Here is a 14,816-nt window from a genome sequence, read left to right on the forward strand (position 1 = left end):
CGTAGTCAACAGAGTAACAAATCACCCGATCCATAAAGCGCAGTTTCCCAATATTTCGACGTACTCATAGTGGTTATCGTGGTCACTGCGTACACTTCGTAGTAGTACAGCAGATTTTCAACAAAACAAACAAATGTAGCTGTTGACCGGAAATCCGTTCGACTCAACTTACAACATGTTGTCCACTTAGTCGTGCACTGAAAACTGAATAGTTTTTGCAACTGACATGCCAATTTATAGAAAAAAATGACCTGTAAAGTCAAAAATTTAACGGTCGAAAAATTAAACACAAATAGGCTGGTTTATTAAATTTGGTTTTATTAACACTACCGAAATTCTGAATCTGTTTAAAAAGAACACAAAACACTGTGTGGCGACACATCGCAACTTTCACTTGCTTTTAAAGCAGGTAAAAAGTCTGATGAAAAGCACATGAAGAAACGATTGATGTTGCTGTTTAAGTAACCACTGTGTATGTTAACTGACTGGCGTAGAAATAAGAAATTTCTTTGTTTTCTGACTTGACAAATTTCTCGGCCTCTCGGATGCTTGTCATTGCTGACTGTATACTGAGCTGTACACGAGTCTGGAGATCTCGGCCTTAATAAGGACGGAATAGTACTCGGTCGTTGCTTTTTCCCATACTTAAGCGCCAGCTTTTTTGCTTACGTCCGATACGAAAATATATGGACTGATAAGTAGAGTTTCAGTGGGATAGCGTTGCTCGAGGAGAAACCTCGACAGTTTAAAAGTACACTGCGCTACTTGTTTAGTATGGGACTTTCCATTCTCCGGAATCAATCGAATACGGTTCGATTAGTATGGGTTTATTTTAGGCTGTTAAAATATGCATTGAGTGACGATTGTGACGTTTTGCGTGCATTTCAGGAAGAATTCTGATCACACAGTGTCCAGAAGCCAGCAACTGTTCCTTGTTTCTACAGCTGCCGTTCAGGGGTACACAGATGGGGCCATCTCCTCCCTGAACAAGAAAACTACAGAGCTTGTTGGAAGGAGTCATATGAGAAAACATTCGACAAACAGACGGAATTCAGCGAAGATCAGGGGAATTATGAGATCACCGACGATTGTCATTCGTCGGGGTCAATTCACAAAACAACCAAAGGGATGCCAAAATGAGCTATTCTGACAGATCTGTACTGGAAGTTGGCTTGCATATAATGAGGAAAATAATGCACATAGGGACAACTGTACAAGAGGCTTAATTTCTCCAATAGAAGACTCGGGTAGACAAGTGCACCTTCTTCCGTCTTCTTATCTGCTATATCATTACTTATAGTAAAAGTCATTCAGTATGTAACTTATATTCGTATGCTGCGAAATCTTCCAGTGAACGTTTGATGCTAGTCATCAAGTTTCGCAGGATCAATCTCATATCCAATAGCAACGGGTATTGGGACAGTCTTTCCGGACATCCTCCCTTCCTAGACGAATTTTCCTAGAGAGACGACGTTAATGTCTTCTTTTAGAATGGAAATTTGGTCCGGTAAGTTCCCTTTTCAAAGTCAGGCATCGGAACCAGTCAGTTTATATCACTCCAATTAACGACTTCTGCCACCAAGGCCTTACTGTTGTTTTGCTAATCCAACTGGCCTACGAATGGAGACTGTTATCTTGAAATTCTAGTGCGTAGCGAACAACGAACCAAAGCGCCAAACCACACTGTCTGATCATTAGGGAACAAGGTTAATCGTACAGGTTAATTCCGCGAAATGCTCATCACGGTCGTGTATATGAGATAAGGATTTTCAGTGTAAAAGTTCCTAATATAACAGGTCGAATTTTTGCTGCACTTTCTAAAGGTACTGACCAAGGATTCGGTCACCGTGGCAGTCGACGCGGTAGTCTACTACCGAATATATAATCCCGTTGTTGCAATCACAAATGTGGAGGACGCTGATCGGTCAACAAGGTTACTGGCTGCCACTACGTTACGTAACGTTTTGGGAACAAGAAATTTGGCGGAAATTCTCTCGGAACGGGAGTCAATCTCCACATCCATGCAGGTAATTCATTTCACCATTATTTTTTGCATTTGCAGTGATTACCACCGCCAGCCAACTATGATTCAGGCAATTTATTTCAGCTTTCCAAAAATGCTTCCCGAACAAGCCATGAATACTCTACCGAGGATCTACATTCGATCACACTACGTAGAGTACACGAGGTATTTTGCTCGTATATTGTACTGCCATCATGATCGCATTGAAAAAGTGCTGCTCGTAGAATCAAAGAATCTACGACTGGTCGGGATAGAAAATCCTCATACAAAGCCAACATCTGGTTAGATTAAACGAGACCTTCTGGCATACAGATGATTCTGCCCACCATACCGCCCTGAATTTCTCCGTGTGAAGACCACACCTGATGTCACTGAACAAAATTTTCCATTCAGACAATTATCTAGCTTTGGCCGTGGCAAAACAACCTTTTTAGTTTAACTTTTGTTTAAAAAATTTGAAATTTCTTGCCATTGACTAAAGAAACTTGTAAATGATTTCATTATGTCAATTTACACAAATCTTTTACAGTAACTAATGACGCCTTGGATTCCCCTGAATCCCTGGTAAATATTCTGAAACACTGCAAATGGATCGTTGTGACAATGAGGTATTTCCAACGTAAGAATTAAGGCAGAGCTTACTTTCCCCGGGAGAAACTCTATATTTCTGACGTTAGGATCAATGGTTATTGAAGTGATGTTTCATGTCTTAAGAGGTTCGTGCTCAACTTCATTTCGAATGGAAAACGCCTCGTTAAGACTAAAAAATTGAACCTGATGATTTAGGTAATCTAAGGACAGACGTGATCAAGATTTGTGCCCAGATGCATTTCACTAAAGTGCATACCATGATGTGGATTTGAAAGATTGTCATAGCAGTGTTAATTTGCTGTGATTGAGGCGACTACTTTTTACACCGCATGTCTCGCGTAATACTAGAATAGTGTTGATGATGCAACAGTTCCGTCCTTTATTCAACATAACCAAATCTTTTTTACTTTTCTTCTTACGACAGGCGATGCTTGATGATGCAACAGACCCCTGGGGTGTTAAGGTCGAAAGAGTTGAGGTGTAAGTTATTTTTTCCCAATTTTTTCCTAATTTTCTACAGCCAGGTGGGGAAAACCACGATTTATGTAAATATCGCATTGCGTCTAACGTATGGACGATGGAATGAGCTATTTGTTCAAAGTCCGAAAGTAATCGATTGTTTGTTGGGTTGGTATGCTTGATGCGTCCCGAAGCAAGTGGGCACTTGTATTTCCACCCGCATCGACACTACCTCGATGAGTGTCACTCAGGTTTAGCCGATAACTAATGCCTACAGAAACACTTGAGTGAAAGCTGAAGAATCAGAAAACGTTCTGCTTTCTTGTTCTAGTCTTAATGTAGTCTTAATAACTGGAGTAGTCTGACTGAGTAGTCCTGGGTGTCCACCCCCACCAACTCTCGATCCTGACAGATAGACTAAGAGTAACCAAACCACGGGTATTGCAATGCTGTGGCCAGAATTTGTAAGAACCTGATGCGAGTATACTTTTAGTGAAATGGTCGTGTGGTCAGCTACATGCACTGTTAGTGTATTACACTTCGTTTCCCATTAAGCTGCATTCTGTTGTGAAGTACGTTATGTACAAAAACCCAGCGTGATGCTGACCACAATATGTAGCGGGCAGAGCCAGAACCTTGGAAACTGACGAACAGACTTTTGTGCGTCACAAGTCTACGGAACAACGCGTTCGGCCAACCTTCCTCAGATTGATACCATTGCAATCCGTAAGGTTGGCTAGTCAGTTGACGACTGAGGAACTCTAGATTGACGAGCCCTTAGGAAAGGCAATCTGAGAGCGGAAGTGCTGAGAAAGAACGTGAACAAGATCACATGTGCTTTATTCGCAACATCCAGCACTTCCGACATCTTGTAAATGCTAGTGGCTTAATACCGAATGCACTGACTTAAATTATCGTAGCTTTCCATCAAAGCGGATGAACAAGGTGCAAATGACTGATATTGGAGCTCTATGAACAGGGTTAGCAAAACCGGAAAGTATTCTGTCATTCACCCTGCTACTGGTGGGAGACAATGCTCAGAAAATTGCGTATACACACGCGTGTGTGCATGCAAATTTGACAACCACCATTGGGATTGAACTGGCAGGTCACGTGGAGCCTGCCATGCCTGACCTTCACATGTATGGCGGCAATCGGACACGGGTACAGATAAATTCAACACCTGTTGACGGACAATGTTATGTCCGAAAGCATTCACTGATTACTATCTCTCTGCGATATCCGCTATATTTTCAACACACCACAGGGATAAGTGGTTCGCACGGAGCACCTAATTAACCCCTGTGGTCATGCTGACTATCTAAAGGGTTTCCGGGTATTCTTGGTAACAAGTGATAGGTTTATTGCTGGACAACGTTTCGTTTTTGACACAAAAGTTTCGTCAGACCAAATAATAAATCTACCGAATGCTACCAAACGTTTGCAAAACCGGCGAATACTCAATTGGTTCCAAGAGTTTTTCAACCGACTGAACCTATCTACAGGGTTGATTGAATCGAATGGACTGTGTACAATTGGTAAAAATCCGGCTAGATTTGGTTATAGCAAACGTTTAGTGTGAGAGACAAGCGATTATATATTCGTTGGAAATTATCCACGGTTACGAATGGCCTTGGTCGAGTAATCACTCGGCGTAGCATTGTCCCCTTCACAAGTGAACATCTAAACACATGTCACGCTTCTCACACTGTTCGATAGCGTTTGTGTGAATGAATTGTAAAACCCGCCCACCTAGTGTGGTAGACCGATTACCGACGATTTAAGCGAACGCTTTGGTTCATTCTGAAACAGTTCCACCCGAATTCACTCACTCAAAACGTGCATCCGCTGACTGATAAGTCCAATAGGGAGTCTATGCAAACCTTTGTCAAATTCCGACAGTTTTGGCGAGCAAGTCTGACTAGGATGGAGCTTCTTGCATTATGATCCTTGCTAACTTCTCTGGGGACCACTGTTATAAGGAAAAGTATTTCATATTGAGGGACCATCCGCCGGCTATACGTTTTTCCATAGTTTTCGAAACCTCTTTGGGTTTTCGATAATCGCTGTCTCAGAACCATAGCTCGTGTAGGTTTGTATACGAGGCAATTAGAAAACGAGTTTTCGGAAGTCCTACAGGGACGTCCATTGGAGAATATGTCCAGCACCAGAAACTGGGTTGACTGCGTATGCCGAACCATCGTTTGTCGGAGAGAGTGCAATTTCATGCCAAGCTCAGAGTGGCGTAAGTAGAGAGGTTGCCAACCCTTGACCTGGCAGACGGGTATGAAAAAAATTACGAGACTTTTGGGTGTTGTCGGTGCAATTTGCTTACCATGATGGAGACCGCGCGGTTCCCATCGCTCCTGGTTGGGGATACTGCAAGATATGGCTGTCAACCGATGTTAGTGGTGTTTTTGTTGTCACTTTCTATCCAGATTGCCTGAATGAGTATCTGGATGTGTAGGCACCTCGTAATGCTTGTACCAGTCCACCTTCATTCTTTTCAACACAACAAGGTTTTCAAATAAACCATGGTTGTACCTCAGTGAAGCATGGGTGTTGAACACTGATGTCATGATGTCAATGATGATGATGGTGTATGCCAGCTGGGGTCGAGGGAGGATATGCATGAATTCACAAACTTCACACCATCGGGCTACTGAAACTAATATGCTTTTGACATGCTTGTCATAACTAGGGAGCTAACCAACGATTCTGTTCAGTCCTTCACTAAAAGATCATAAACGGTCATTCTGTCTTTTATGGATTGAGTCTCCCCGAAGGCATTAATAGTCAATGATAGCTTTGGTATTTAAGTATCAATCAACCTTCTGGTAAGCGGGAAATCGCGGCTTTTGTTCATGATTAAGCACAAATGTCCTTCCGTTAGCATTTTGTTATTACCTTAATATGTTATGATTTATGATGTTCCCTTCTTTTCCGTCGATATCAGGCAGAGCGTACTGTCGTCATACCGAGATTAGGACTGGTATAGTTTAAACACAAATAGCCCCACGATCCTACCTCTGCCAGTCGAGCCATCGGGGCATGTGGACAAAGCAGCTCGGCGGCTTGCTTTTGAGGGAGAAGGTGATAGCTTAGGTTGTGTAGATCAGGCTCGTCCCATTTGCCAAGTCGGTCAGCTTGGAAAAAATCATTGTCAACAAAAGACTGGCGTCATGTCGCCTACTGGCGAAACGTTTGCAACAAAATGGCTGAACTCAACGGAAGTTAACCGCACGAGAACTTATTCAGTTGTATTTTTCAAATCTAGGTGGATAAAATGGCTCAAGTTCAAAATTTGTTATCAGAAAATCGTCAACTCTACCGGACTTGATTTCCGGCTCCGTCTAAAAAAATTATACTAATAGTAGGTAGACTTCTGTGTCAACATTTCTGAAGCTCACCAGCCATATCTGTGTTCCAGATAAATCAGGTAATGACTATTAGTCATAAGGTGGGGACCACATTCCCTATCATTGGAACAGAGTTCTCCCTTTTGGAGAAAAATCAATTTGTAATGGCTGCTTCCGACGGAATTGGCTTTCTGCTATACGTAGTCGTCCGAAATGGACTTAAATGAAACAAACTAAGTTGTCCCGTGCTGAGAAATATTGCAACCTGTGAGTGATCCGTCGTTATCTTGTACGAACGGTCCCTGCCATGTATTCATTTTATGCATAAGGCGCGATAGGGAGCACACGTATCAATGAATGTCAAAGTTCGGTACGCAGCAGACATTATAGTGTAGCACTTCTAGGCTTGAGGGGATCCAGTTATGTTCCTTAGTTTCCACAATCGTTCGCTGTTCTGATTAGAACTGCCAATAGTATGTAATTCTACTTCTCAGCAGCTATTCGCCACCAACCGAGGGGACACCACCGGTGACATGATTCCCACTGTACACCGACGATATTCCCACGATTAGCAACGAGATACCTGGAAACAAATTTTTAACCTCAGCGATCCTATCAACAGCGTTACCAGTTGCTATCGGTCTCAGGTTTGGTTACCCTGTGTGAAATTGTTCCGCAAATGTTCCCTCACTGAACTTTGATTTTTGTATTCTATATTGTACAGCAAAGATGTCCGTCTTCCAGTTCAGCTTCAACGAGCTATGGCTGCCGAGGCTGAAGCCACACGAGAAGCTCGCGCCAAAGTGATAGCCGCGGAAGGAGAGGAGAAGGCCTCAGTTGCTTTGAAACAAGCTGCTGATGTTCTGCAATGTTCCCCGTTTGCGCTACAGCTGCGCTATCTGCAAACACTAAGTGCCATTTCTGCCGAGAAAAATTCAACCATTATCTTTCCTCTGCCCATTGATATGTTGGTTAATCTGATTCGCCGCTGAGACCAGTGTTCCGTTTAATTTCGAGTACCAAAGTGAATGCTGATATTCGGCTGGATGTTATCTCTGTAAAAAAAAACAAATGCTGCTATCGCTACCCTCTTCTTCTACTGTGTATGTAGATCATGGTCTTGCTTGTTATCCATGAACGGCTCGAAAACCGTTCGTCCCTCAACCTTGCAATAAAACGATCGAGGATTGATGCGCCTGATTCCTACTGTTTACAGCTGGTTTGAATATCTTCACACTCACACGCTTGCATGCCCGCATTAGTAAACTTCCTTTTCCAGATCATGTTGATTGAAACGTATGATGCACCGAGAGCGGATGAACACAGGCACTTACTTCCACAAACTGTTCCAAGACATCCTCCATTGTACGCACATATGTCAATATTTACCGTAAATAAAAGTATGCAATTATAACGTGTGCATATTCAGATCTTTAAATGATCAGTCCGGAAACGCCAACCATCTAAGTCACTTGGCATGTGTAACGGGCCTCAAAGGCTAGTTTTTGTATTCTCGTGTACACCAGCGCAGTAATTCTGAACGCTTTCACCTATGTCTAATGGAATGATGTACGGTAATTTCGGATATATATTGCATACTGATACACCGCCTTTGAGGATTTAGAACCACATAGATTGGGGACATTTGGCTTCTTTTGGAGGTGGCTTCCGTTCCGCAAATATGCGTGAAATTCTGGGTAATTTGGAACACTATTTTAACGAATAATCACGAATACGACTTACTGGAAGTTGGGTTCACATATCCACTAACCTTGTGGTCAGTGAGGCCAATGGGTGCAGGACATATTGTCATAATCCCAAAAGTTCCTATGACAAGAGGGACCACCAGTCTTATTAGAACTTCTGGGGGCATTTTCTTGATTTCTACTTAGGTGTTTCGTCCAACCAACACGAGACCCAGAGTTCTGGTGCAATCAGAGCCCAAAACGGGTGAACCAGTTTGAAAGGTCATTCGAAAAACTCTGCACCAGGCTTTCGACACATACTTTAAAAAAGTTCATGAGTAATTCGAATGAAAAATGTGATAGGGTAGCCATTCTGAACACTTACTAAGTTTTGACGATAATTCAAAGAAATTTCGCTAAATCTGATCTTTATTGTATCTCTATTAGGAAACATCCTGAACATTTGAACATTCTCCTGTAAAACCAGCTGGTGTGAAGACTCTCTAGCTAAAATTTCCTCTGTGGAATGATTTGTTATCTGTCGGCACCGGAGAGATTCCTGAGAGATGTTTTCAGTAAGATGTGCACTTGCTGTTCGTGATAAGGCATGCCTGTCAAATGTAGTTGTTGGTAGTAAAATAACATCCATATGGCAAAATCTTCCAGAGGCTCTTACGGAAAGTGCTCAACTTAAGGTAGGTTTACCTAAAACCTGCACGGATTTGAGCTTCAGTGTTTTGGCCGTTTTCCCGTAGGTAAATAAAACTAGATCCTGAGCATCAGGAAACTTTAAAACCTCAAAATTTTAAGGGTAAAGACGTTTTTTGAGGCAGCAATAACTGAAAGCGACTCTACTAGGATGCGAAAACCAACAAATTGTCGCCACTCTGATAGTCTTATGCCATCTCTCAAGAGTAACTACTCTCCAGGTTTGCTAAGCTGAGAATTTTTCATCTTACGGTCCAAGTTTCGCAAAGCAAATGAGGACGGCAAACAATGCAGAGGTAACATAAGGCAGAATATATCCGAACTTCTCGATTGTCTCCGTGCTCTGAGCAAACTCCGCTAAGTGTACAATAAGAACAGGACTGGGTAGGCCAGAAGACCAAGGATAGACAATCGGTGGTATAGAAAAGTTCAATGTTGATTGGGAACATCTGGGCCAGAAACTTTAGTGAAAGCATTGAAATATGCATGGGATCTAAAAGGAGTATGCAACTCAGCGTAAACGCCCAATTTCTACAATCAGCTGAATTCACACTGTTTCGTCCTGAAGGTTGACGTTATGGTGAAGACAGAACACTGTCCGTTTTCTTGCATGGGTGAGCTGACCTAGGCCATATGCGCTACGACATTGTGGTAGCCCTTGGGAGGCTTTTGGCTGGATATACACCCACGTTTTATTGGACACACTTCAGTCCAGGTTGATAAGAAAAGTTGGGTTAATCGAACCTATACAGGGGTCATCATCCCGTCTTCACTTGGAAGACCGCTGAAAATAAACTGTAATTAGAACACTATACAAAGGTTTCGGTTTGCATCATCCTAACTGAGAAAAGAGGGGCAATTTGAAAGACGAATTCTAGTCATCATTAGGTAAGCCAAAGATCGGGTTGCATTGGCGTGAGTATAGAACCCAGAAACTATAAGCCAGATGAAAAACATGACCTTCGAACCAGTGAAAAGTTTTCCCAGTTCGACTTAGGTTTTTTTATAGAGTCTCCTGATCTATGAGTAAGGTATGATTTGGCAACAAAGACGTTCCAAAGGTGATTGGAAGGAGATATCTCACAACAGGAGATTCGTTGCCATGTCAAACCCTGAAGGCAAACCGTCCTTGAGTAAAAACTTCTTTTCTCCCCGAACCAGATAGGAAGTGAAAAGGGAAGTGGAGCAACAGTGTACCAATGAATAACTTTTCCTCAGCTTTGTGTCTTATTGTAGCCGAAGATTAAGCAGCAAACCAATCGGGTAACGATGCTTCTTGATTAATATGACCATAATCGACCTAGATGCCGATAAAACGGAAGCTGTTGACCATTATCAACAATGTCGTCAGAACAATAGTGTTTGTAAACACCGAGTCCCCACCAGTTTCCTAGGTCACGGCTCCAACTTTGTTGTGATTCTAATACAATCGTCCTGGTGCCAGATGCGTAGATGAGACTTGTTCCTCAAACTTTGTTTAGAAGTAACCACCATCTCTTGGAGTGGTGATTCATGATTCATGCATGATTCATACATGATTTACGCACAGCATATATTTAAAATCACTGCTACATTTCGCTTCTAAATGAACTTAACTAAGACATTATGCATAGATGCAGACACTGGTAGGCACTTGCCTATCTCAGCTGCAACCTTTCAAAATAAAAGTTTCCATGGATGCGGCTTCTCCGTTACAATGGAGAAGGAGAACTCAGAGTAACAAAATGTTTCCCCAGGAAAGCGGTTTTCATACTGCGGAGGTCGTAAATAGTTGTCAGTAAATAAAAGCTGTTCGATTGATTGTTGGCTTGTTTTCGTCCCTCTGCACCCAAATTCATCTGGTTTGACAAACTTTTTCGATAATCCCATAAACAAAATGAACAGTAAATCGTAAATTCGCTCTCACATTCCGAAAACCCTGTCAAACGAGAAATTTCTCTATCCTTGTGACTATCATCATGGGATGATGAGACTGAATTCCTATTCCTATGAAGAGGAGTTTCAAGCTCTTGGCCAAAATATTTCGCACCCGTCTGTTAACATGCACAGCTAGATGATATAGAGTGGATATGAGCCAAGGTTTAACCGGACGTTACTCCGGTTGATGAGTGATTTCTCATGGGAACCATTCCAACGTCTCAAAGTTTACCGGATGGTCTGGATAATTCAGAAATTGGCTCAAACCATGTTCATACTGGATGCTAAATAAATTGGCAAATAATACTTGTCAGAGAGTCGAAGCACAGTATGGTGATGTCGTCCGTCCAACTTAGAGACACAGATATTCGAAGAAGTTTGGTGACAATCGGTAGATTTATTGCTGGGCAACGTTTCGCTTTTGACACAAAAGCTTCGTCAGGTCAGGTGACTAGGTTCCGAGGTTGGTGGAGATTTAAGGCGGAAGGAGAACCAATTCGCTAAGTCAAGCTAAATACCTGTTGGGTGTCGGCCGAGAGATTTTAGTGTGCTGGAGTTGGTGAACAGGCGTTAGGTCGGTGGGGAAACCCACATTTGTTTGGGTCCAACCTAGGGTCCAGTTGTTCTGGTTCGGTTCATTTGATGGTCCCTCTTGAACTTCGTTTGTGTGGGTGAGTTAGTGCTAAGATAGTTGTGTAAGAGAGATGCTGTGACCTTTGGTCGGGTTGGGATTTCCACCCCACCCTCCGGCTTTTTTCTAATGACCCTACGTGGATCAATGACTATTAGTCATAAGGTGGGGACCACATTCCCTATCATTGGAACAGAGTTCTCCCTTTTGGAGAAAAATCAATTTGTAATGGCTGCTTCCGACGGAACTGGCTTTCTGCTATACGTAGTCGTCCGAAATGGACTTAAATGAAACAAACTAAGTTGTCCCGTGCTGAGAAATATTGCAACCTGTGAGTGATCCGTCGTTATCTTGTACGAACGGTCCCTGCCATGTATTCATTTTATGCATAAGGCGCGATAGGGAGCACACGTATCAATGAATGTCAAAGTTCGGTACGCAGCAGACATTATAGTGTAGCACTTCTAGGCTTGAGGGGATCCAGTTATGTTCCTTAGTTTCCACAATCGTTCGCTGTTCTGATTAGAACTGCCAATAGTATGTAATTCTACTTCTCAGCAGCTATTCGCCACCAACCGAGGGGACACCACCGGTGACATGATTCCCACTGTACACCGACGATATTCCCACGATTAGCAACGAGATACCTGGAAACAAATTTTTAACCTCAGCGATCCTATCAACAGCGTTACCAGTTGCTATCGGTCTCAGGTTTGGTTACCCTGTGTGAAATTGTTCCGCAAATGTTCCCTCACTGAACTTTGATTTTTGTATTCTATATTGTACAGCAAAGATGTCCGTCTTCCAGTTCAGCTTCAACGAGCTATGGCTGCCGAGGCTGAAGCCACACGAGAAGCTCGCGCCAAAGTGATAGCCGCGGAAGGAGAGGAGAAGGCCTCAGTTGCTTTGAAACAAGCTGCTGATGTTCTGCAATGTTCCCCGTTTGCGCTACAGCTGCGCTATCTGCAAACACTAAGTGCCATTTCTGCCGAGAAAAATTCAACCATTATCTTTCCTCTGCCCATTGATATGTTGGTTAATCTGATTCGCCGCTGAGACCAGTGTTCCGTTTAATTTCGAGTACCAAAGTGAATGCTGATATTCGGCTGGATGTTATCTCTGTAAAAAAAACAAATGCTGCTATCGCTACCCTCTTCTTCTACTGTGTATGTAGATCATGGTCTTGCTTGTTATCCATGAACGGCTCGAAAACCGTTCGTCCCTCAACCTTGCAATAAAACGATCGAGGATTGATGCGCCTGATTCCTACTGTTTACAGCTGGTTTGAATATCTTCACACTCACACGCTTGCATGCCCGCATTAGTAAACTTCCTTTTCCAGATCATGTTGATTGAAACGTATGATGCACCGAGAGCGGATGAACACAGGCACTTACTTCCACAAACTGTTCCAAGACATCCTCCATTGTACGCACATATGTCAATATTTACCGTAAATAAAAGTATGCAATTATAACGTGTGCATATTCAGATCTTTAAATGATCAGTCCGGAAACGCCAACCATCTAAGTCACTTGGCATGTGTAACGGGCCTCAAAGGCTAGTTTTTGTATTCTCGTGTACACCAGCGCAGTAATTCTGAACGCTTTCACCTATGTCTAATGGAATGATGTACGGTAATTTCGGATATATATTGCATACTGATACACCGCCTTTGAGGATTTAGAACCACATAGATTGGGGACATTTGGCTTCTTTTGGAGGTGGCTTCCGTTCCGCAAATATGCGTGAAATTCTGGGTAATTTGGAACACTATTTTAACGAATAATCACGAATACGACTTACTGGAAGTTGGGTTCACATATCCACTAACCTTGTGGTCAGTGAGGCCAATGGGTGCAGGACATATTGTCATAATCCCAAAAGTTCCTATGACAAGAGGGACCACCAGTCTTATTAGAACTTCTGGGGGCATTTTCTTGATTTCTACTTAGGTGTTTCGTCCAACCAACACGAGACCCAGAGTTCTGGTGCAATCAGAGCCCAAAACGGGTGAACCAGTTTGAAAGGTCATTCGAAAAACTCTGCACCAGGCTTTCGACACATACTTTAAAAAAGTTCATGAGTAATTCGAATGAAAAATGTGATAGGGTAGCCATTCTGAACACTTACTAAGTTTTGACGATAATTCAAAGAAATTTCGCTAAATCTGATCTTTATTGTATCTCTATTAGGAAACATCCTGAACATTTGAACATTCTCCTGTAAAACCAGCTGGTGTGAAGACTCTCTAGCTAAAATTTCCTCTGTGGAATGATTTGTTATCTGTCGGCACCGGAGAGATTCCTGAGAGATGTTTTCAGTAAGATGTGCACTTGCTGTTCGTGATAAGGCATGCCTGTCAAATGTAGTTGTTGGTAGTAAAATAACATCCATATGGCAAAATCTTCCAGAGGCTCTTACGGAAAGTGCTCAACTTAAGGTAGGTTTACCTAAAACCTGCACGGATTTGAGCTTCAGTGTTTTGGCCGTTTTCCCGTAGGTAAATAAAACTAGATCCTGAGCATCAGGAAACTTTAAAACCTCAAAATTTTAAGGGTAAAGACGTTTTTTGAGGCAGCAATAACTGAAAGCGACTCTACTAGGATGCGAAAACCAACAAATTGTCGCCACTCTGATAGTCTTATGCCATCTCTCAAGAGTAACTACTCTCCAGGTTTGCTAAGCTGAGAATTTTTCATCTTACGGTCCAAGTTTCGCAAAGCAAATGAGGACGGCAAACAATGCAGAGGTAACATAAGGCAGAATATATCCGAACTTCTCGATTGTCTCCGTGCTCTGAGCAAACTCCGCTAAGTGTACAATAAGAACAGGACTGGGTAGGCCAGAAGACCAAGGATAGACAATCGGTGGTATAGAAAAGTTCAATGTTGATTGGGAACATCTGGGCCAGAAACTTTAGTGAAAGCATTGAAATATGCATGGGATCTAAAAGGAGTATGCAACTCAGCGTAAACGCCCAATTTCTACAATCAGCTGAATTCACACTGTTTCGTCCTGAAGGTTGACGTTATGGTGAAGACAGAACACTGTCCGTTTTCTTGCATGGGTGAGCTGACCTAGGCCATATGCGCTACGACATTGTGGTAGCCCTTGGGAGGCTTTTGGCTGGATATACACCCACGTTTTATTGGACACACTTCAGTCCAGGTTGATAAGAAAAGTTGGGTTAATCGAACCTATACAGGGGTCATCATCCCGTCTTCACTTGGAAGACCGCTGAAAATAAACTGTAATTAGAACACTATACAAAGGTTTCGGTTTGCATCATCCTAACTGAGAAAAGAGGGGCAATTTGAAAGACGAATTCTAGTCATCATTAGGTAAGCCAAAGATCGGGTTGCATTGGCGTGAGTATAGAACCCAGAAACTATAAGCCAGATGAAAAACATGACCTTCGAACCAGTGAAAAGTTTTCCCAG

General features: G+C 42.5%; 1 protein-coding gene across 1 annotated transcript in view; it reads left to right on the forward strand.

Annotated features, from left to right (window-relative positions):
* Positions 1 to 12,837, forward strand: part of T265_02290 (hypothetical protein) — a gene marked incomplete at both ends in the record, with an annotated part of 103,560 nt that extends 90,723 nt beyond the window's left edge. Inside the window, 4 exons of the mRNA XM_009166494.1 lie at positions 1,824 to 2,027; positions 3,039 to 3,094; positions 7,157 to 7,399; positions 12,162 to 12,837. Coding sequence (XP_009164758.1) covers positions 1,824 to 2,027; positions 3,039 to 3,094; positions 7,157 to 7,399; positions 12,162 to 12,429 — 771 coding nt within the window. The remainder of the gene's footprint in view (positions 1 to 1,823; positions 2,028 to 3,038; positions 3,095 to 7,156; positions 7,400 to 12,161) is intronic.
* Positions 12,838 to 14,816: the final 1,979 nt, after the last annotated feature.

This window comes from Opisthorchis viverrini (assembly GCF_000715545.1).
Source record: "Opisthorchis viverrini unplaced genomic scaffold opera_v5_26, whole genome shotgun sequence".
Taxonomy (NCBI): domain Eukaryota; kingdom Metazoa; phylum Platyhelminthes; class Trematoda; order Opisthorchiida; family Opisthorchiidae; genus Opisthorchis; species Opisthorchis viverrini.